Below are 22283 nucleotides of genomic sequence, written 5' to 3'. Positions count from 1 at the left end.
ACTCTGAGCCTCTCCGTTAAGAAGTTGTAAGAAAACGTGAAGTTGGACAATTTTGGTAGCTTGCAAATGCTGTCTGAGACAAACCCAGTGAGCTTATTGTACGAGAAATCCATCTGTTCCACGTTGGCTAACCCTGACAAGCTCGACGGTAAACTTCCAACGAACCCATTGCTACTCGCATCAAACACAGTCACATTGTTCAACGAACCGATCTCGTTCGGGAAACAACCGCCTAGGTTGTTTCCAATAAACACAATCTCGTTGAGGTTCTTCATCTGACCGATTGTTTTCGGGATACAACCGGTGAATTTGTTGTGCGCAAAGGTAACAACGGAAGCAGTCGATTTACCAATTGTCTCCGGGATGATCGACTCGAATCTATTGTTGTTCAAGAAAATGGCGTCGAGATCTTTATCGAAGATCTCTGGTGGCAATTTCCCTTCAAAGTCGTTGTATCTTATGTCCAAGAACTTCAAAGACGGCCAAGAGAGAGCAACCGTCGGAAACGGACCGACGAAACGGTTGTTGCTCACGTCGAATTCATACATTAACGTCAGTTTCGAAAAGCTTTTCGGGATAACTCCACAAAATCTGTTGGAATTCACGTGAAACAAGGCCACATCGGTCAATAAACCTAGCTCGGGAGGCAAATAACCGGCTATGTCCGCATGGTTGAGATCGATTCCGGCCACAACCATTATGCTCTGGTCATCAAGCGCGGGTGCACAGAAAACGCCTTTGTATGAACACACGTTCGGACCGAACCAGTTAGCTGTCGTGTTGAAAGGATCAGAGTACACTGCCTTTTTCCAAGCTTGAAGAGCAATGTAAGCCCTTTTAAGCCTGTTATTAGCAAAGTTGAGGTCTAAATCGACTTCATACTCCATGTCGTCGGGAAGATCACCGTTTTCTGATAACGCCAAAAGTTGGCGTCTCGTGAGGAATGAAGCTTCCTCATCGGTGAGAGCGGTTCCTGAATGTATAAGAACATGAATTATGAAGAAGAAAAGGAGGAGGAAGCAGCCATAAGGCTTCTCCATTGTTTTTCGGGTCATGGTGATGGAAAAACCTTGGAAATGGCTTAATGGCTTTGCTTAATAGATGATTGTTGTGGATACAGAGCCTATAATGAAAGAAAGGCAAACAGAAACCATTGGTTTTCTTTTTTCTATTTTTGGTGAAAAACGAGAATTATATAGACTAAACATTTTTAAGGACACGAAAATAGCAAATTCTTGTAGCGAATATAGAACTAAGGGTCGTTGACAACGTCTTTAGAAGTTTTGTTTGTTTTACCATAATTGAAATCTCGAAGATGGGATATTTTTACAGTCTGGAAAATTTACAAACTCTTTCTTTAGTGGTGTAAACATGTTTTTATTTGGCGTTGGCGTTTCGAGCTCTTGGAAACGCGAAAACAAATAATAAAATTGTTTCCTAAAGTTGCTGATATAGGCTCTTTCTTTTGTCAGCATTATGGAAACTGTTCCTTTCTAGACTTCTAGTTTCTAAAGTGTGAGTGATTAAGTAAGCTAACAAAACTAAACATCTTATACATACGAAATTTTTGGAAATTTTATTTTTGTTAGAAAAAGTCATTGTTAATAGTATACAACGCTAAAAGAAAGTTTCCAAGGATCAAATCAAGAAAAAAGTATTTGTATAGCGCTAAAAGAAATTTCCAAGGATCAAATCAAGAAAATGATTCCATTCAAATTTTTTTTTAATAGTTTTTCTTATAGTCCCTTTTAAGAATGACCAAAATATTGTTGTGACATAAGCATAAGAATTGTTCAATTTGTCAACACCTTATTATTTAGCTCTATTATATAATTGTCATGTGAAGGCAACATTCGTTCATCACAACCTCCCAATAGATAGAGAAAAAAGGAGAGCAAAACAAACAAATACTTAACCCCCATTCTTGTTAATTGATCAGCCTATACTACCATCCTATCCTCGCCACACCACAGCCACCACAACATGACCGGGCCCATTTCGTGCTGGTTCATGGAGCCAGTCACGGGGCTTGGTGTTGGTATAAACTGATACCAATATTGAAATCTCAAGGCCACAACGTAACTGCAGTCGACTTAGCAGCATCCGGGATCGATCTACGCCGGGCTGAGACTCTACAATCGGTCGCAGAGTATATTGGACCGTTGATGGACCTAATGGAGAGTCTAAGCGAGGATGAGAAGGTGATTCTCGTGGCACATAGTTTTGGTGGGCTTGCTATTTCCAAGGCCATGGAGATATTCCATGACAAGGTTCACATGGCTATTTTCGTCACTGCCCTAATGCCTGGCCCGACCTTCAATTTCACTTTGCTTTCTCAAGGGGTATGTTACTACTAATTACATACTTTTTCACTTTTCAGAGCAATAATTATGATCGTTTAGTTTCAAAAATAGTTAAATCCTCGTTTGACACTTTATTATTTTTTTCTCCCCAACAATTTCTAAACTTTTGCAAGTTGGTGAGGTGGCAAGCTCCACAACTGGACTTGAAGTTTGTATTTGGAAATGGGCCTAATAAATCTCCTACAATTTTTATCAGAGGCCCACTTTCTATTTCATTAACTATGTATGACCTTAGTCCTAACTATGTATGACCTTAGTCCTGAATTTTTCGGAAAGGTAACCCGTCCCGTCCCGTACCCGTCTCGAAATCCAAATTTTTCAAGAATATACTCACAATTTTTGTCATACAAAATAAAAATAAAAATTTCGTATCAACTGGACTTGAAGTTTTTTTCATTAACTATCGGAGGCCCATTTCACTTCAAGTATTAGGCCCATTTCACAAACTTCAAATAAAAATTGTAACGAAATCAGAGGAGTAAACAAACAAAAAATGAAAAAAATATATCACATAACTGTTTTTTTCTAAACTTATTTTGATTACTACTTATGGAGTCGCACCATTTATAATTTTAAGGACGTAGAATTGGCGGGATTATTGGTACGGCCACAACGATTATTCAGAGATAGACACAAGTCTTGTGCTCACACCCGAGAGATTCGGGTCGGTAAATCGAATCTTTGTTGTGTCCGAGAAAGACAAGTCATTGATTAAAGAGTTGATTAAAGAGTTTCAGCTCTGGATGATCAAGAATAATCCTCCTAACCAAGTGGAGTATATCCAGGATTCTGATCATATGGTCATGATTTCTAGGCCGTTAGATCTCGGTGCTCGTCTTTTGTCTTTGGCTAACAAATTCGCTTGAAAAATATTCGACATTTTGATTCAACATTTTATTTTCATCCTTATAGTTGGTCAATCAACTCTTACGTTGCCCCAGCCACTGTGTATATTTATAAATATTTTTGTATATAATGATCTTTTGTAATTAGTTTGACTTTTCAACAATACCAACTGCAACTAATTAAAATGTTTTCATAAAACTTATCAAACTAAGCTAACCACTATAATTAGCATAACATTATGGATCCTAAGAAGATCAAGATCTAATTAATAAATCCAAATTTATACTTAAAAAAATGCAATCGCCGCTTTATATCCGGAAAACTAAATGAAAACAATGCTTTGTTTTTGTGTAATATGTTAATTGAAAGCAAATTAAATTAACCAACCTAGATAGGCTAGACTAAATGACCTCGAACATGGTTACATGTTTAATCTGCGATCTGATTTCGTAACAAAAATATACTCACAATTCAAAGCCATTTTTAAGAGTTTGACGACTCATGTGTTTTAGAAAACCATTTAACTAAATTCTCACACCTCACGATTCGCAGCATCGTTTCTCCATAAATATTTTTGTTTCTTTCTGTGTAAAAACTTTAATTATATTTTTCTCAATCTATTCCTTGCAAAAGATGGAGATTTTTATATATATATTTTTGTTTGTCAATAATAGGTTAACAATACAGGAATGCTTGCTACATATCATATTGAAAGTGCAATTTCTTTAAAAAATTGTGATTAATTAGTAGCTTTAAATGATCTTATAAAAGAGAGCTTCAGCGATTAACACACAATTTCTTTTTGGTTACAAAACTCGACGATTTGATTTATCAGTAAACTCTTTTGCTTATGCACAAATCAACAACTTCCAAAACGCCACATGGCACGAGAGCTACTAACTTTAACGAGGCCAAAATCGAAAAGATAAAAACAAAAAAAAAAAACAAAAAAGCTCATCACATGAATCCAACAAGAGGAACTGGAACGTTGGCGTAACTATTTCGGCGACCACCGTGAACTGCTGGTAGCGCCGGCAGAGGCTTTCGGAAAGCTTCTTCTACTGATTCAGCCACGGTGGCGACGAAAACCACGGCAATCTTCATCAATTCGATGCAAATCTCCAGCTTTTGAGACACCATATTGTGTTTTATTTGGATGAGAAAAAAACTAAAAATGTCTCTGTGGGTTGTGTTTTGCGCTTTTGAGGTGTATGTGTTTCTTTCTTCTCTCTATGTTTTTCCGCGTCTCGAGATCTTTTGTCTTTGTGAAGTCTTACTTGCAAAAGACGAGTATTTATACACACTCGCGTCGAGCCATATATACAATTATTCCCTACAATTATTCGTATGGATTATGATAAATTTAATAATTGGTTGATTCATATGCCACGTGGCGCTTGTTTCGCTATCAAGTTTTTTTCTCGGAAGATGCTTCGTTGTACTTTGGTTTATACGAAGAGCCAATACTCTTTGGGGGCATTTCTTTACTTACATATGTGTATATACTTGTTAACGCATAGGTATGTTTGTATATATTTATCGTAGATACGAGCATGCAAAGAAAAGGTTGTACGTACAACTGAAATAGAAATATATATATATATATATATATATATATATATATATATCCAAATTAGGTGACAAAATTGAAAATATATAATAGCTAAAACCAGGAGTTTTAACATTTTATCATGGATAATTAGCTAAATTAGTCCCACACATCTAAAATTTGAAGGACTTTTCCAAATTTTTCGTGAAGTCTAGAAATGATTTGTTGTATAATATACTATTCAAATAAAGAGATCGTTTAATTGGTAACATGTTCATGTATATAATCCACGTGAATATATATATTAGTTATATATGATATGATTTAATATATGATTTATACGCGATATACATCATAAACATAAGTCATAACAGACGGGCTTGTAGTTGGAATATGGATTAGGAGGACAATTCTGGACCAATAGGACACGAGGACATCAAAGACAATTTGAAGTTTTTTCTATTGAATTTATTATAAATATTTTGTGTAACTTGCGTGAATATAGTACTTTTAAGTTTCATATGTTCCCCGTTGCAGTGTAAGGCTGACTAAGATTTTGATTAATATATACATATATACAAGTCACCTGATGTAAGTTGATACTTTATTATGACGAATCAAATGATTCGCAATATAAAGAATTCAAAAAGTGTTGATCATAAAGTGCATGAGATTATGATCATTAACTATTTTTTTATTCTCGAATGATTGTTAGTTATTTATTACACATAAAGTGGAATCTACGTGTCACCACATTCGTAATATTTGCAAATACAAACATGGCTTATTGCAAAATGATCTTCCTAATTCTTATTCAAATCTAATCCCAAAACAAACCAAATCAAGCTTACCCAAATCTAATCCCAAAAAAAAACAATCATAATATCCCAAATGAATTAAAATTAGTTTTATTTCACTCTATTATTCGAAATTTTCATAAATCGAGCTAGAACAATCCCTACCTTAACTTAAAAGGAAGAAGAAAGAAAGTGACCCGAATTAAGAGAGTAGAGGGGTTTAAAATTACAAATCAAAGATCGGGGTGATTATGTAATTCGACGTACTTCGTGGGATTGAATGGAAATCAACATAGTAGTCGATGGATGGGACGTAGCACCAAAACAAAAATGCATAAGCGATAAATTATTTAGTGAAGGTTGTTGCGACTTGCAACGAGCATCTAAACTATTATTTCTAAACTTTAAGCTCTAAGCCGTAATTAAACAAAGCACCAAAATTCGCTAACCATATGTTCTAAGAGCCCATGAGACATATGCCACGTGTCTTCGTGGTAGTTGTTGAAGTCCCTCTTACTTTATCTTTCAAGATCAAACTTTTAACCAAAGAAAAAAAAATTATGTTGTGTCTAGCTAGTGGTGAATTTTTTTTAGTATTAGTACCTAAGATTTATTTTTTCTTAATAAATAGTAGAGAATATCATTTCCAGATTCTAGCACTTAGAACATGACTAAATCAAGAAAAGTGGAAAATCACTCAAAAGTTCTATTTTTTGTTGTTGTTGTTTAGTGGTTGCTTTAGTGGATATGATCGTCAAATTAAATTCGTGTATAACAACACTCACTAACTCTGTTTAATTTGTTAAAAATAAATTCTCACTTTTGTTGTAACAATATATCCAAATAATAAATGGAATTTGTTAAATTTCACTAACTCTGTTTCATTTGTTATAAAGTTAGAACAAAGTGAGAATTTGTTATAACAAATTAAACAGAGTTAGTAAGTGTTGTATACACGAATAATTTGACGATCATATCTACTAAAGCAACTACTCAAAAACAACAACAAAAAATAGAACTTGTAACAATCAGATGAATAGAAATTTGGTGTATGTTAATTAAATGTTTTATTGAAAGACCCGCACAAGCGAGACAGAACCTTGACCTAATAATGTTTGTTTAGCAATTTGCAAATGATAATAATAAAAAAACTTGGATATGAGATAATGCGGAATACTTGTTAAATTGCATGCAACATGGAACTGGATTTCATATTCCAATAACTCTAAAGTCTAATATGTACAATAAATAATAAGGATTACGGAAACGGAAGAAAATCTTGTGATGCATTATGCATATTGACGACCTTTAACGACCACATCTTCCTTTTTGATTATTCTTTTTTTCCTCAATCTTATCCACTTATTAAACGAGCTCTTAAAAAATTTAAACTAATGACAATCATAAAATAAATCTGATGACGATCATCTATATGTATGTTTCTGTTCCACTTCAAACCAATTTGACCATAGTCTATACATTTCTATGAATAGTTGAATAAAAGTGTGTATATACCAGAAATCTCAAATGCAAACATGCAATCTAAAAACAAAAAAGTATACGTACTTACGTAGTGATCAAAATTGAGGACCACTAGCTTAGACCTCATTTAAAAAAAAAAAAAAAAAAAAACAGGACCACGTCCATACTCCATAGCTAGACTTTTTTTCCTCTGAAATATAATCATATAATTATTATCGGCATTAGACAGAAAATATTATTTGCAAAGCCTTAATTCGTAGGTAAAACACTGGATCGAAAATCTAGCAAACATGTAAGTCTTGAATACAAACATTAAAGAAAGTAAATTTTGCAAATGTCTATCTTGATCGGAGATCCCAAATCAATCATACTCATCCATACATGACCTCCAATTAATTGATAAGTATATTGGTATGGCCGTATATATACGGTAATTGTATACTAGTTTAGTTTTTCTTACATACACCAAAAGAGAGACAAAAATTTGTGTGGACAAATGGATGAGGTTGGATAGAAGTAAACTCATTTTGTCGACACAAATTATAGAAGTTGCATGATAGAAACAATATATAGTAATCCTTCCAAGAAAACTCCCTCCATATTCTCATAACATTTGTCCACCATTGAGATCATGTGATCGACTAATAGCTAGTCCTCCTAATTAACTCTTTTTCTCTTCTTGTTTTTTTATGCCAGTGAATCCAACATTTGTCTTTCTCACCTAATAGTCAGATTTCGAACATTACACTGTCGAGAGTCATGTAATCGACTATAGCCAGTCATCTTTGTATTTTCACTAAAGTGTTTTAAAAAATTACTTTTAATAAGTAATCACTAAAACTAAAATTATTTACAAAAAATTAGAATTAGAATGTAATCATCCCATAGCAAAAAAGAAGTTGTTTGGGACACAATTTTCCTTATGTGTGTGTGTGTGCGTGGTGGTGGGAATCTTCTGTATCCATCTGATCCTCATTTTCCAAGATTGTAGACTCTTTTTCATATATACTCCGAAGTCTTTGCTTCCTTTAAGACAACTGCAAAGGAATAATTTTCTTATGTCTCACAATCAGTAGCTCACAAGGCATCTAAGAAATATTCCAAGAGTTTATCTGACCTAAGGACTTAATTAAGACGCGGTTCCCTCTCTTCAGAATCAAAAAGCTTTTTCAACTGGCTCTTCTTCCTCTTCCTCCTCTTCTTCTTCTTCCTCGTCATAATCTTCATCATCAAACAAAGAAGCTTTGGAATATAAACTACCCAAAGGAGCTGCAGCCGAAAGATACTCTCTTTTTGGCAGTAGATGATCTTCCTCTGTAACTTGAGGCCCATCATACTCTTCATCGATATCCTCATAATCAACAGCATCCTCAGCTCTTCCATCATAATCTACCTGATGTACCATCACAGTCAGTGAAGTTGATGACTAGGGTTAATTTGGTAATGTAAAAGGCAGGGCTTGTTGCAGATTTCAAAGATCTTAAAACATAAGTTGTTAAAAAATGTTCCACTATATACAAAGACTAGAAAGAATTAAAAGGTACTTACAGTTATATCTGGCAGAGATGAAACCAATGCAGAAAGATGTTCTTTAGCGTCCTGTACAAGTGAATGTTATCATTAACACACGTATACTTAGAAAAGAGAATTATAACTCAACAGTAGAATCATCAATAAAGCTCATATATCTGTTTTGAAGTAGCTATCTCTAGAAAGAAGAGATCGAAAAAGAGTAAAAGCGAATATACCTCATCAAGGTAATCAGCATCCAAGTCTCCACAGTTATCAACGTTTCCAAACATAAATCCCAGTCCGCTGCTCCTCTCCTCATACCCTAAACATGTCCAAGATCACTCAAAGTGAGGAACAAAGAATCCAAAAAAAAAAAACAGCTACGAGAAAAGAAAACCTATCTATAGAGGGACGTCTCTAGTTTCAACTATTTTAGTAACCTAAAGTTCTACGTATCGACAATTGAGTGTGCTGAAAGAAAAGCAAACACTTTGATATATAAGAGATTGCAAATATGTATACTTTACCTGAGGAAATCTCGTTGTGTTCAGCCATATTAGAACTTGTAATCCAAGAAACAAACACTGATCTCGTTGATCAACCTTGAAACCCTAACTGAAGAGTATAGAACTTCGCCGAAGGTAGCAACCGCTCAAATCGGAGGCAAAAGAAGAAATAGTGAAGGGATTATATATATATATATATATATCATAGGAGCCAGGAGGCCGGTATTAATAAAACGGTTATCATAACCCGATCCGGTTAAAGTTTGTAGTTTACGTGTCCAATTCTCAAAATTAACCGATTCTAACCAAACCAAACCCTATCAAAAATTAGACCAATTTAGTAAGCTTTTCACTATCTCGATCTTTGGTATAAGCCGTTGGGGAACTATAGTTTTCTATTGACAACGCAATATTTGAATTAAATGGGCCGTATTTGCGTCTCTCCCTTTTTCACTTTTTGAAAAAAAGGAAAGAAGAAAATTCGTCGCTTGGTTCCGAAATTACCCTTCTTAAGCTTACTTTATTACGTAAAAAGCCCTTACCCAAATTCAAAATTTGAATACCGCCTCCAGAGGATGGAATCTCAGCCGTCCGTTTCATCGTCTACTTCTTTCACATCCCATTTCTTCTCCTTCCTGCTTTACTGCTGAAAATCATGCGAGTTTAGAGAGAAAGAGAGACTGTGAGTGAGTGTGTGTGTGTGTGTGTGAGAGAGAGAGATATATATTATATCAGAACTCCTCTGTAGCTCGAGAAATTTTGGATTTTGCTGCTCAATTCATTACACAGGCAAGAAAAAAATTCTCATTTTTAGAGCTTTAGTTGTGATTCCAAGTTTCTAAATTTATCATTTCTGGGTTTGAATTTCGTGAATTCCGATTAGTTTTCTTATCTTCTTTTATGTCAAATCAGGTATATAATGTCGAGGGATGTCAAGTTTTCCCGTAGAGATTCCGGCAAGCACGAGGAAATCGAGAATAACATCCCTGAGAATCTCCAAGCTTCGTTTTTGTCTCAAACCAGCAACGATTCCATTTCTCTGTCACGGGCTCCGCTAAACACGATCCAGGATCCGTTGAACAACACCAAACACGAGAAGGAATCGAGGAGTAAGATCGAAGGAACTCCGTCTAAGCTTAGAGCTAAGAACCCAGATCCAGCATTACCTCTACGGACGCCTGATAACAAGCATAGATCAGCGGCGTTCTCTAAAAACCGGTTTGGCTGGGGCGAGAAGTGTGATTCCATCGCAAACACGACTCCTAAAACCGGTAGAGTCGCCGGGAGAGCTAATTCGGAGACCAATTCTTCGACGCAGAACACGCCTACGAAGAGCGTTTCTAAGCCGCCGGGATCTTGTTACAGAGGGAAGCTCGATGGAGCAGGAGCTGTTAGAGCTGGTGGCTATGCTTCGTTGTACAAAGGGTTCTCTAGCTCTTCTGGGCAAGTTTCAGCTGTTGTCAATACCGTCGAAGTCCCTCACTTTGACCTTAAGGAAGATCCATCTTTTTGGATGGATCACAACGTACAGGTAGTAACTTTGTTCCTATGGTTTACTCTTCTCAGTGTTTACTGTCCTGTATACATCTAAGTTCATTAGCTGCACCAAAGTTGCCTCTTGTAACAAGAATGTCTTAGATTGTTTTCGATTTTGAACTTCTAAAATTATAGCATTGGATCATTGATGGGATTTCATTGATGGTCATTGAATGTATTGCAGATTCTTATACGTGTCCGACCGCTTAATAGCATGGAGAAGAGTATAAATGGGTACAATAGGTGCTTAAAGCAGGAAAGCTCGCAATGCTTAGCATGGAATGGACCACCAGAAACACGATTTTTATTCGATCATGTGGCTTGTGAGACAATTGACCAGGTTAGAATCAGTTTCGAAAGCAGAAAACTTTGGTTTCCATTTCTTTGTTGAAATCAAGTTTTTCACATCCTAAATTTTTAGGATACCCTTTTTCGGGTTGCCGGTCTGCCCATGGTGGAAAACTGCTTGTCTGGCTACAACAGCTGTATATTTGCGTATGGCCAGGTATATTTTCTTCTAGTGATGAATTATGAGGTATCATTTGAAAATCCTTACAAGGTTACAATGAGATGAGATAGATAAGTTTCCAGAATAGGACCGAGTGGAGAGAGTTTCCTTCTTTGGATTACTTACTTATTTATCCGTCATTTCCTAACTTGTAATAATTTTGTTGGATTGTGCAGACAGGAAGTGGAAAAACGTATACAATGCTTGGGGAAGTCGGTGATTTAGAAGTTAAACCAAGTCCTAACAGAGGAATGATGCCACGGATATTTGAGTTTTTATTTGCAAGAATACAAGCTGTACTTCTCTTATGACATTGCTTTTCTTTTCACTTCTATTACAGACATCATTAACTTTGCTAATCGCATCTTTCCTCATTGTTCTTGTTGCAGGAGGAAGAGAGCAGAAGAGACGAGAGACTTAAATACAGTTGCAAATGCTCTTTCCTTGAGATTTACAATGAGCAAATCACAGACCTCCTTGAACCGTCTTCAACAAATTTGCAGGTAATTCTAAATTCTTTTGCTGGTCAAAGTGCATATATGTGCAAGGCTCATTTTTCTAATGTGTTTCTCACCCTTTTAGCTTCGAGAGGACATTAAGAACGGTGTCTATGTGGAAAATCTCACTGAGTTTGAAGTAGAGAGTGTTCAAGACATCTTAGGGCTTATCACACAGGTTAGTACTGCCGTCTTCCAAACATTTTTTTGTTTTATGTTTATTGTTCCTAAAATGTTATCTGTGGTACAATAGGGTTCTTTGAATCGAAAAGTTGGAGCCACTAATATGAACAGAGAGAGCAGCCGATCACATAGTGTATTTACATGCGTGATCGAGAGCAGGTGGGAAAAAGACTCAACAACTAATATGCGTTTTGCAAGACTGAACCTGGTTGATCTTGCTGGATCAGAGAGGTAACTATGGTGCATTAGCTTGGTATTGCCTTAGAAACCTTGTCTTACATTCTACATTCTGTAACAGGCAGAAAACTTCTGGCGCTGAAGGTGACCGCCTGAAAGAAGCTGCTAATATCAATAAATCATTGTCCACACTAGGGTAACCAAAGAATAGTTAAATCAATGGTATAAATCATTTTCTCAATTAGTTGTTATGTTAAATCTTGCTATTTGTTATTATTGATTGTAGACATGTCATTATGGTTCTTGTGGATGTTGCAAATGGTAAACCAAGGCATATTCCATATCGTGATTCCAGGCTGACATTTCTTCTTCAGGTTAAATTTCATTGCCTTTCTTCGCTTAAGTTGCAATCTATTCTTTCATGGGCATTATAACGGTAGTCATTTCATTTACAGGACTCTTTGGGTGGCAATTCCAAAACAATGATCATTGCTAATGCTAGTCCTTCCGTCAGGTATTCGTTCAACAATAACTTGATCTAGTGTTACATAAACTTGTACAGACAGTAAAGAACTTCAACTTATCGCTTCTATGGATTATCACTGGCAGTTGTGCAGCAGAGACGCTAAACACTCTTAAATTTGCTCAGAGAGCAAAGCTAATCCAGAATAATGTAAGTTTGCATTGTTACCTATATTGTATTTTTTGAGGGAGATTTATCATGAATTACCTTTGAAACAAAAGAGTTATGTTTCAAATTCTTTAGGCTGTGGTCAACGAAGATTTCAACGGAGATGTCCTCGAATTACGCCGTCAAATCCGACTTTTAAAGGTATAACATTTGAACCGCCAGTAGGTGCTCTTACTGTGAAGTTGTAAATAAGCTAATCTAAGACAAGTGTGTGTGTGGGGAACAGGAAGAGCTTTCCCTCCTCAAGCGCCAGAACATCTCCAGGGCATTGTCATTTGGATCAGCAACAGCCAACTTTTCAGAACTCCAAGTCAATTCTCCATCAAGTGAAATGCACGAGACAGGACATCAGCTGGCTGGTAATTCGCTTGTGTATGAATCTGGAGGCTGTGTAAGGATGTCTAGAAAGCAGGTATATGAACTTTAAGAATAGTTAATGATTACTCGTCCTTACTGAAGATTCATATGCCTCTGCATTGTGATTCCACAAAAAAACACTTATTTATATCTATCAGTTGAAATCTTTGGAGACAACACTTGCTGGCTCATTGAGAAGAGAACATGTGGCTGATGCTTCAATTAAGAAGCTTGAAGCTGAGATTGAGCATCTAAACCGCTTGGTAATTCTTTTCCACCTACTGCTCCCATTCCCACTTATGTTTCAGAGCCTGAATCAATTTATGGCAATTTATCTCTAGGTTCGACAAAGAGAGGAAGATACTAGGAGCACAAAAATGATGCTCAAATTTCGAGAAGACAAGATACAGAGGCTAGAATCACTTCTCGGCAACCATATATCTGCAGATGCTTTTTTGCTCGAAGAGAATAACGTGTTATCAGAAGAGATTCAGCTGCTTCAAGCTAAAATTGATAAAAATCCTGAATTGACTCGCTTTGCCCTTGAAAACATAAGGCTTCTTGACCAACTTAGAAGGTGATACATCTTAAGGAAACGTCTAAAGTGAAATAAGAGAACGTGTGTGTGCTCTTTTTCTAAGTTCTGGTTTTCTGGTACTTGCAGATTTCAAGAGTTCTATGAGGAAGGTGAGAGAGAAATTCTGCTGGGCGAAGTCTCTAATCTGCGAAACCAGGTGCCTCTAGTTAGCACAGTATCCTGGTATTGATTCATTCATCTTTTCGTTTGCAATGCCATACTTAACCTTAGCTATTGATTTTACAGCTCTTCCAATTTATTGATGAAAACTCCAACCAGCAAAAACATCCTGATGATGGAATAGAGCCACAGGTAACATCTATTTTCCTTTTACATATGTTTAAATATCTCTTAATATCCAGAAGTATTGTGCCTCATTGGTTGCGTGTCATTAGTCTTGTTGTATTTTCTATTTTGTGCTAAAAGGATTTGGGTTTTCCATGGCGCAGGGTGCATTACGTATTAGCAAGGAAAATAATTCCCTACAGGAGGAGGTTGAAACACTTTCTTGCTCAGAAGTCATTCTCCTGCTTTCTTTCTTATCTATCTTTTCAATCTCAGTTTCTTGATGTCTTTCCATCGCAGTTAAAACAGACCTGTAACGAGCTTGAGAAATGCAGAAGTAACCTTGGTTCTTGCCTGGAAGAGAATGCAAAGCTTAGTAGGTTAGCAAATCTGATTGATGATTCTTGTTTGTTTCCTTGTATATGGCCAAAGGAGTTCTTAATTTCTCCATAGCCGTGATAAATCTTCCCGCCCATTTTCTGCAGAGATATCCATGATCTGCAGGCTATGGTCAGTGATATCAGAGCTTCCACACCGGATGATCATAGCATTGCGAACAATAACAAGGTCTGCACAATAAGAACAGTGTGGTTCACTATTCCGCACATAATCTGATACTGTGTCTGCACGTTACCCTTGAGCGTTTTCACTTAACAGTTGAATATTGACAAAACTGCAGGCCTTGTTGGGAGCTCAAAATGCTGAGTGGCACGAAACACTAGCTGGTCAGCAAGTCAATCATGTAGAAGAAATCATCAAACTGCAGCTTGATTTGGATGTATTGAAAATTATACTAGATGAGGAAAGGACACTACGTGGTGACACAGAGGCACAGGCGGTTCGCTTGAAACTTGATATTGGAGAGTTGCAAGACCAACTACTTACGTTGAGCGAGCAGCACGAAAATGTAAACAGTGAGCTGGGGGAGACAAAGTCTGTAGTTGAAGCTCTCGAATCGCAAAACATAATATTGATCCAAGAAGCACTAGAGTTGAGGAGAATAAAGGAGAACTATATTGAGCTTTTACAAAAGCAAGAGCTTGACATCCCAGCAATGAAGTCCAAACAGAGCAATGAGTTCAAAGATATTCCCGCAGAGGACAATGCAATTGACACGAAGTTTAAGAAGATGCAGTCATCTCTTGAAAAAGCTAAGAGGTTGAACATGTTGTTAAAGAGTGATATTGCTTCTAAGGCATGTGGAGATGAAGAAATGGGTGAAGTTCATAGGCAAGCTGAAGCTGCAACTGCCGAGGTGATTGTCTGTTTGCAGAATGAGCTCGAAGTTCTTCAGAAGGAGGTCAGTGATTTCCAATCAAAAGAAAAGGTGACTGAAAAGCAGGTACAGGTTTTGGAAACTCGGATGGATGAGCTGCAGGATAACCTACGAGATATGACCATGGATAATGAGCAGTTGCAAGAAAATCTCAGAGGCAAAGAAATGGAACTACAGATCATATCAAATGAAATGGAACTTCTCACAGCTGAGCTTGAAGAAATTCTGCTGAATGGGAATGAAGGTCTTACAGATGCGTGTTACCAGGCTGATCTAATTTCGGGTTCCTTTCCAGATAAAAGGATATGGATATCTGAACAGATTGGAGGATTAAAAAGAACAATTTCTGAGAGGGAATTAATGATTGAAGATCTTGAAAATTGTTTAGAGGATGCGAATAAAAAGCGATGTGATATAGAATCCATGTTGAAGTCTCTTAGAGGGGCAGCATTAGTAATGAGTGAAGCGCACCAGAGAGAGTACGAGGAAAAGGAGACACATGTTCAGCTCTTGAAATCACAGTTGTGCACAAAAACAGAGGCCATATCAAGGCTTCAAGAGAAGCTGAAGATGGCTGAAAGTTGGATTTATGAGGCATCACATTGTGCAACAGCCTCTTTAGTAATTGTCAACCGAAATTCTGAGGTAATCGAATCCTATACTTTTGAGTTGAAGGAAAAGGATCTCCAGATTGAGGAATCTGCTGGAACAATCCTTTCTCTGAAGCAACAAGTACAAGATCTGGAAGCAACCTGTGAGGAATTTAGAAGAAAACTTCTAGAAGAAGAAAAGAATGCTTCTGCTATGGAACGAAGGCTTGAAGAAATTGAGGAGACTGGCATTTCGTCCATGAAAGAGAAGCTTTCTGAGCTTAAGGGTGGCGTATCTGGACTCAGATCTTGCGTAAACATGTGTCAAGAGCATGATAAATACACTGAGGCAGAGAACTCACTACGTTCTCCAGCCCACTGTAGTGAAGGACAAGTGAGCTGCTTGCCCTTTTCTTATTTTAACGATCATGCCTTACTATGTATAGTAGTGTGCTTAGTCCTTTACTGAAATTTTTTTCATACAGGGACTTGGAAAGAATGTAGTTGTTTCCTCTTGCATAGTGAAGATTCCAAACAACAATCATACGGAGCCCATCAGTTTTAACAGCAAGGTGTCTAGTGAGAGAGGTGAAGTGATTATACTGCTAAGGCAAGAAATGGAATCTGCTCTTGTAAGCTTAAAGAAGGTTCAATTTGAGATGGCCAAACTCCAGGATGAGAAGGAAGAGCTAAAGGCGTCTGAGAAAAGAAGCTTAAGCAATTTAAACGACCTTTCTGCACAGTTTTGCAACCTTGAAAATCTGATGAATAACATAGAAAAACAATATGAGCACAAGTTGGAAGTCACAGATCATAAACTTAAGGCAAGTAACTTTTTATCCTTGCGCTTTTAAGTTTTCTTCTCCTCATTCTGAGACATATAGGACTGTGCATTTATACTTCGCCTATTTACATTCTCTCAGATGTTATGAATTTTCTCTCTTTTTTCCTGATTTCTTAAGCTATTTTGCAGACTTTGGAGCATGACTTTGCTAAGATGAAGATAGAGGCTGACCAGAAATCTGTAGAAAACTTGTGTATTTTTAAGAAGTTTGAGGAGGCCCAAGGGATTATTAAAGAAGCTGATATCACGCTCAATGAGCTCATAATAGCGAATGAAAAGATGAAAGCTGATCTGGAAAAACAGAGGAAAAGGGAAATCAGTTTGGTTGGAGAGAGAAGCGCCTTAGTTGACAAGCTGCAAGAGCTGGAATCCATAAAGGTCATAGGAAATGAGAAGTTTGAGAACCTTGAGAAGCTATTTGAGTCAAGTTTAATGGATAACTGCTCAAAGGATGTTGAGTCACTTGTTCTGGCGCTAAAAGTAGAAGAATATTCTTCTTGTCTCGCAGTTGTGGATAGAGAGCTTCTTGATTATCATGCCATCGTTGAGGGTCTTAAAGAGAAATTGTTTGTTTCCCAGGTGGAAAGTGAGCTCAAAGACCTCTGTCTGGCTGATAACAAATTGGAGACCGTTTCGATGGAACAAAAGCTGACTGAAGCACAAAGAAAAATCAAGGCTCTCTCATCGGACCTTAATCACAGTGTGCAAAAAATTGCCGAAATGGACGAAGTAAACAAGGTTTTTGGAGAAAGAGTCTTCTTCTTGGAGTCTTGCGTTGCTGGCCTACATCAAGATTTGGCGATGAAAGCTTCTGAAATTTACAGTCTCGAACATTCCCAGTCAGTGGTTGCAGAAGAATTAGATATCAAAGAAAGGGATATACAAGCTTATGCTAAGGCTGTCGGTGCGTTGAAGAATGAAAACAGCTCCCTTAAGCACAAGTTTATACATTTTGGTGAAGATCAGTCCAAAGCAATAGATGTCACGAGCTTAAGCATTGCCAAATGCATACAACTAACCAGGGATGGTCTGGTTATTTCTGATAAAACTTTCGAACTGATATGTGATAACGCCAATAAGGCTTCGGAATTCGCAGATACCGTTCAATCTTTGCAGATTGATGTACAAGACTTGTTGTCTGAGAATGTGAAGCTCCAGGATGAACTTTTGAGAAAGGATGATGTTTTAAAGGGGTTGTCTTTTGACCTAAGCCTACTACAAGAATCTGCTTCCATATCCAGAGACAAGAAAGATGAATCAAGGGAAATCATGGTTCATGTTGAAGCTTTAGAAAAGGCACTAGCTTTGAAAACCTTTGAACTAGAAGATGTTGAAGCTAGGCTGCAAGAGAGCAAAGAAATTATTTGCAACCTTGAAGCGGATACTGAAAAGGTAAGGCAGTGCCAAAAAAAATTGTCAGCGGAAAATGAAGAAATTAGAGCAGAAGCCGAATATCTCTTGGCAGAAAAAAACTCTCTAGAGGAGGAGCTGATCCAGACAAAGAAGGTATCGGAGAGCATGGAGATGGAGCTCTTTAATCTAAGAAATGCTCTCGGAGAATTGAATGATACAGTTGAGTTTAACCAGAGCAAATTAAAGGAGACCATGGTTGACAGGGACAGTCTCCAAGATGAGGTTTTGTACCTGAAAGAAGAAGTCGGGAAGATGAATGCTGAGGCTAGAAAAATAGAAGTTAGGTACATCGAAGCTCAAGAGGTAGACAACTACGCAGTTAGACTTGACAAACTTGTCGATTTCTCAAACCTTCTTGCAATGCTTACTAAAATTCGTTTCTCCTCTTTTCACAGATTGCTGAATCAAGAAAGATATATGCCGATCAGAGAGAAGAGGAAGTGAAGCTATTAGAGGGATCAGTTGAGAAGCTTGAGTATACTATTAATGTACTTGAAAATAAGGTTAGAATTAATCATTCCTCCTAACTATGTAACTGCTTAACTTAATCGTTGTGCTTACATTTCTGATGGAGGCGTATTTCAATAGGTTAACGTTATCAAAGATGAAGCTGAAAGACAGCGTCTGCAAAGGGAGGAGCTGGAGATGGAGCTTCATACCATACGCCAGCAGATGGAAAGTTCTAGAAATTCTGATGAAGAAATGAAAAGGTTAGAAAAAATTAAGCTACCTAAATAGGTATATGGTTAAAGCAACTCATTTCCTATTTTGTGTGGTCAAAGGATTTTAGATGAAAAGAACATGGATCTTGAGGAAGCTAAGAAGCATATAGAAGCGCTTGAGAGAAGTAAGGCTCACCAAAAGACCGAGGTAAATGTTATTTGAACATTGATGGATCCTTAGGTCAGTCTCAAAATTTCTGATGATATATGTAAGTTTACTCTGCAACAGATTTCTCAACTCAGCGCGCATATCTCAGAATTAAATTTGCATGCAGAGGCTCAAGCTAGAGATTACATGCATAAGGTAAACATGGTCCCTAATAGCTTTATTAACTTCACTTATTTCCCACAAAAGACTGGCATCACTTTGACTGATCCATTCTAAACAGTTCAGAGAATTGGAGGCAATGGCTGAGCACGTAAAGCCAGAAATTCATGTTTCTCAAGCTATGGATTCTTCATTGAGTAAAGGTTCGGGGAAGCCTCGGGGTTCTGGCTCTCCTTTCAGGTGCATAGGGTTGGGAATCGCACAACAAATGAGATCTGAGAAGGATGAGGAGCTTGCTGCTGCAAGGCTACGAATTGAGGAGCTTGAAACTGTAGTTGCAACTCGGCAGAAAGAGGTAACTATTTGAAAATGTTATATATATGTTGTACTTTATCACAGTCATTATTTGATATCGTATTTTCTTCTCCCAGGTATTTTTATTGAACTCAAAGCTCGCCAAGGTAGATAGTATGACCCATGATATCAATCGAGTGATGCTGGGTCTCAAACAGAATTGTGCTGTAAGTTCTTGTCCATGGTTCTATTACTCATTTCCTCTGTAATGAAAAATAAAGAATTCTCTTTAACCTCTGTGGAACCTGGTTCTATTACTCATTTCCTTGTTGTTCCTCTACTGTAGAAAACTGGTCATGGTACTAAAGCATATTCAGTCAATGACCTATTTCTTTTCTTCTACGCTTCTTTTTCTTTCTTTTTTTCACAGTCATTATTGGATAGTCAGCAAGTATTGAAGATAGCAGAGATGCTTCAACTTCATAGTACAGATTCACAAGAAAGGGTATTATTCTTTGGAATGAACTCCAGGAAGAATGACTAATAATTTAGTCATACTATAATCAAATTTCTCATGTCTGAAACTTTCTGAATATAGGATTTTGAAGTCTCTCAGCTCAAGCAGAAACTCAATGAATATAATGAGGAAAGGCAAGGGTAAGAGTGTCATGAACTCTGTCAACTTTTCAATAGAGGAAAGTGGATTATGGCCACTTGCAGATGTTTTATCATAGTTTCCTTTACAATACCTTGATGCAGGTGGATAGAGGAGATGGAAGGAAAGCAGACTGATCTAGTTACCGCGCAGATAGAACTCGAGGAACAAAGGCAGCATGAGCAACTGCTCAAGAAAGAAAACAAATTCCTGAAGGTTGGAATTACTTTTTCATTTAATTACTCTGATTCAATCTTATAGTACTAATTCTCTCTATCGTCACAGAAAGTAGGTATTTAAATGTTTTCTGACCCTTCAACAGAAGGAGAATGTAAGTCATAAAAGAAAAGTAATGGAACTTGAAGCAGAAGTGAATAAGCTATCGTTGCTGCAAAATCCAGAGTGGAGAACTCGTGATCATGGTAGAATCAAGGCAAGAAGAAATTTCTAACTTTCAGTACTTGTCTGCGTATTTTCTTTACTCTCCAGTACTGATTTACACTTTTGTCTCTCATCATATCCAACAGGAAGAAAACAATATGTTAAAACTACAGCTTGATGAGCTCAACCTGAAGCTACGAAGAGCAGATGTGAATATATCTCGTGCCAAAGAAGAGCTTGCTTGGTACCGAGCATCTGCCGGAAAAAACCGGCCGTGCCAAATGTGTAGTGTAGAATAATAGAAAAGAAACATTTGATTAATTGCTAACTTTTGAATTCTTATTATACTGTAGTAGATAAAACCGTAAGTTTTGTTTACATTAGCAAAATTCATGGTATTGTATATATATTAAAAGGCTCTTTGTGTATATTTGAAAAAGAAAACAAAAATTATGGCTCTTCCTTATACATATGACTAAGAGGTTCGTATACATTATCAGGAAAGCCCTAGACAAGAACCAAAAGTCAAAACCACCGGCATTTTTATTCTTAAGAGATCACAGCTCGGCATGCATTATTTTAGTCAGCTTTGATTCAAAAATTTGAACGTCTTGCGAATATAAACTTTCCGTGTCTGATGAGACCAAAGCGTTGTCATGGACCAATGTATTATCATTGGATTTGGGCCCTCATCTCTGACTTTCGTATGTTGGAAGTTTCTTGATGATGAGAAGAAAGTCTTGGTGTATTTGTGATAATGACGACTGCAAATTATAGAGTCACACATTTGGATTTTGGAGACATTTTTTTTACTGCCCTTTTTGTTTAATTATGTTCCAAGCTTGACTCAAATCCAGTAAGGTGTCGATCGGATGCATAAAAAAAATAAGGGGAGACTAATTTTAGCTACATGCAAATTTTTTGTTTTTCTTAATTTGTTTTTTTTCTTCTTTGTTGCATTAGCTTAACAATTTTTTTTTAAGTTTTAGTGATCAACAAATTGAAGATAACGTTCAAAAAAAAAATCTCTATAAAAATTGTTTTACTGATCAATCATTCGTTATCATGTTTTCATGCTTGCAACCGAGCTTCTACACACTCACAAATTATGAAATCTAGACCAATAGAGATTGGTTTACTGACCAAATACGGTTAGATAACCAAACCAATATGCCTGATTTGTAGTTATCGTTGGAGATATGGAGTTGAAATGTTACACAAATCATGCACAAGTTTGAAACAAACAAAAAATAATAGAAGAACAATTTGTATCTCTCATCTTCCAACGAATCATAAATTTGCCTTTATTCTTATACTTTTTTTTTCTCAGAAATAAAACAATAGTGAAAAAGATCAAACTGTGTATATATTCTCTAAGGATTAAATGTAAGGATTTCAACAAAAAACCAAACAAATCTCATCACTTGAAACTAAGCAAAACAAAAAAGAAAAAAAAAGTCACCAATAGTATTTGAGTTCTTGAGATTCGTACATGAGATGTCTAAACCAATCACTTTTTCTTTTTCATACGGGTCGTACATGACTGATTAGTATTGATCTTAGTAAAAAATATTTCTGATTTGAGCCACTGACATCTTGTTACATGAAACGGACGTTGTTGGTGATATCAAATCCTCTCATGTTGTAGTTACCTTCTAGATCAACAACAACACGATTTTGTCTTTGATTAGAACGTGAATGGGTGAAGATGATTCTTTTGGCAGAAGACATCTTCTTCTCTACGAAGACATCTTCTTCTCCACGAAGAGACACTGAAGATGGCGACGCCCGAGTTCCGCCTTCACAAGAAAGTGGTTTAACTTCTTTTCTGCCATACTTGAGAGTTGTTCACACGAGGGAAACAGAGAATAGAGAAAACACATTTTTAAAGACGACGACGAGGGAGAGAGAATAGAGCGCGAAGTAACTCTTTTAATTTCAGTATTTATAATTTTGTATATTTTCTTGATTAAC

At 36.8% G+C, this 22283-nt stretch overlaps 4 protein-coding genes across 4 annotated transcripts in view; 2 read left to right on the top strand and 2 right to left on the bottom strand.

Moving 5' to 3' along the window:
- The window catches only part of LOC18023085 (pollen-specific leucine-rich repeat extensin-like protein 1), a 1660-nt gene extending 395 nt beyond the window's left edge, over positions 1–1265 (bottom strand). Inside the window, exon 1 of the mRNA XM_006406478.2 lies at positions 3–1265. Within this exon, the coding sequence (XP_006406541.2) occupies positions 3–1055 (1053 nt within the window). The 5' untranslated portion in view covers positions 1056–1265. The remainder of the gene's footprint in view (positions 1–2) is intronic.
- Positions 1266–1476: 211 nt separating this feature from the next.
- LOC18023084 (salicylic acid-binding protein 2) lies at positions 1477–3229 on the top strand. The gene is given in 6 exon segments (XM_024159246.1): positions 1477–1485; positions 1882–1927; positions 1930–2342; positions 2477–2608; positions 2941–2984; positions 2986–3229. Coding segments are annotated over 6 exon segments (888 nt in total).
- A 719-nt stretch (positions 3230–3948) lies between these two features.
- LOC112088976 lies at positions 3949–4480 on the bottom strand. The gene has a single exon (XM_024159606.1). The coding sequence runs from the start codon at positions 4347–4349 to the stop codon at positions 4167–4169; it is 183 nt and encodes a 60-aa protein (XP_024015374.1). The 5' UTR covers positions 4350–4480; the 3' UTR covers positions 3949–4166.
- Positions 4481–9725: 5245 nt separating this feature from the next.
- On the top strand, positions 9726–20721 carry LOC18023154 (kinesin-like protein KIN-12D). The gene is made up of 35 exons (XM_024159565.1): positions 9726–9844; positions 9968–10586; positions 10776–10931; positions 11013–11096; positions 11276–11395; positions 11489–11602; positions 11682–11774; positions 11850–12010; positions 12078–12152; positions 12243–12330; positions 12412–12470; positions 12566–12629; positions 12723–12788; positions 12874–13059; positions 13163–13267; positions 13346–13581; positions 13669–13738; positions 13828–13893; positions 14031–14075; positions 14167–14246; positions 14352–14433; positions 14546–16126; positions 16218–16556; positions 16706–18292; positions 18385–18492; positions 18578–18699; positions 18772–18859; positions 18941–19015; positions 19101–19334; positions 19411–19500; positions 19704–19778; positions 19872–19930; positions 20033–20144; positions 20251–20361; positions 20456–20721. The coding sequence occupies exons 2-35, from the start codon at positions 9975–9977 to the stop codon at positions 20606–20608; spliced, it is 7296 nt and encodes a 2431-aa protein (XP_024015333.1). The 5' UTR covers positions 9726–9844; positions 9968–9974; the 3' UTR covers positions 20609–20721.
- Positions 20722–22283: the final 1562 nt, after the last annotated feature.

The sequence above is a fragment of the Eutrema salsugineum genome, unplaced genomic scaffold (genome assembly GCF_000478725.1).
Source record: "Eutrema salsugineum unplaced genomic scaffold, Eutsalg1_0 scaffold_13, whole genome shotgun sequence".
Taxonomy (NCBI): Eukaryota; Viridiplantae; Streptophyta; class Magnoliopsida; order Brassicales; family Brassicaceae; genus Eutrema; species Eutrema salsugineum.
Note: the sequence above shows the minus strand (reverse complement) of the source record. Positions and strands in the feature narration are given on the sequence as shown.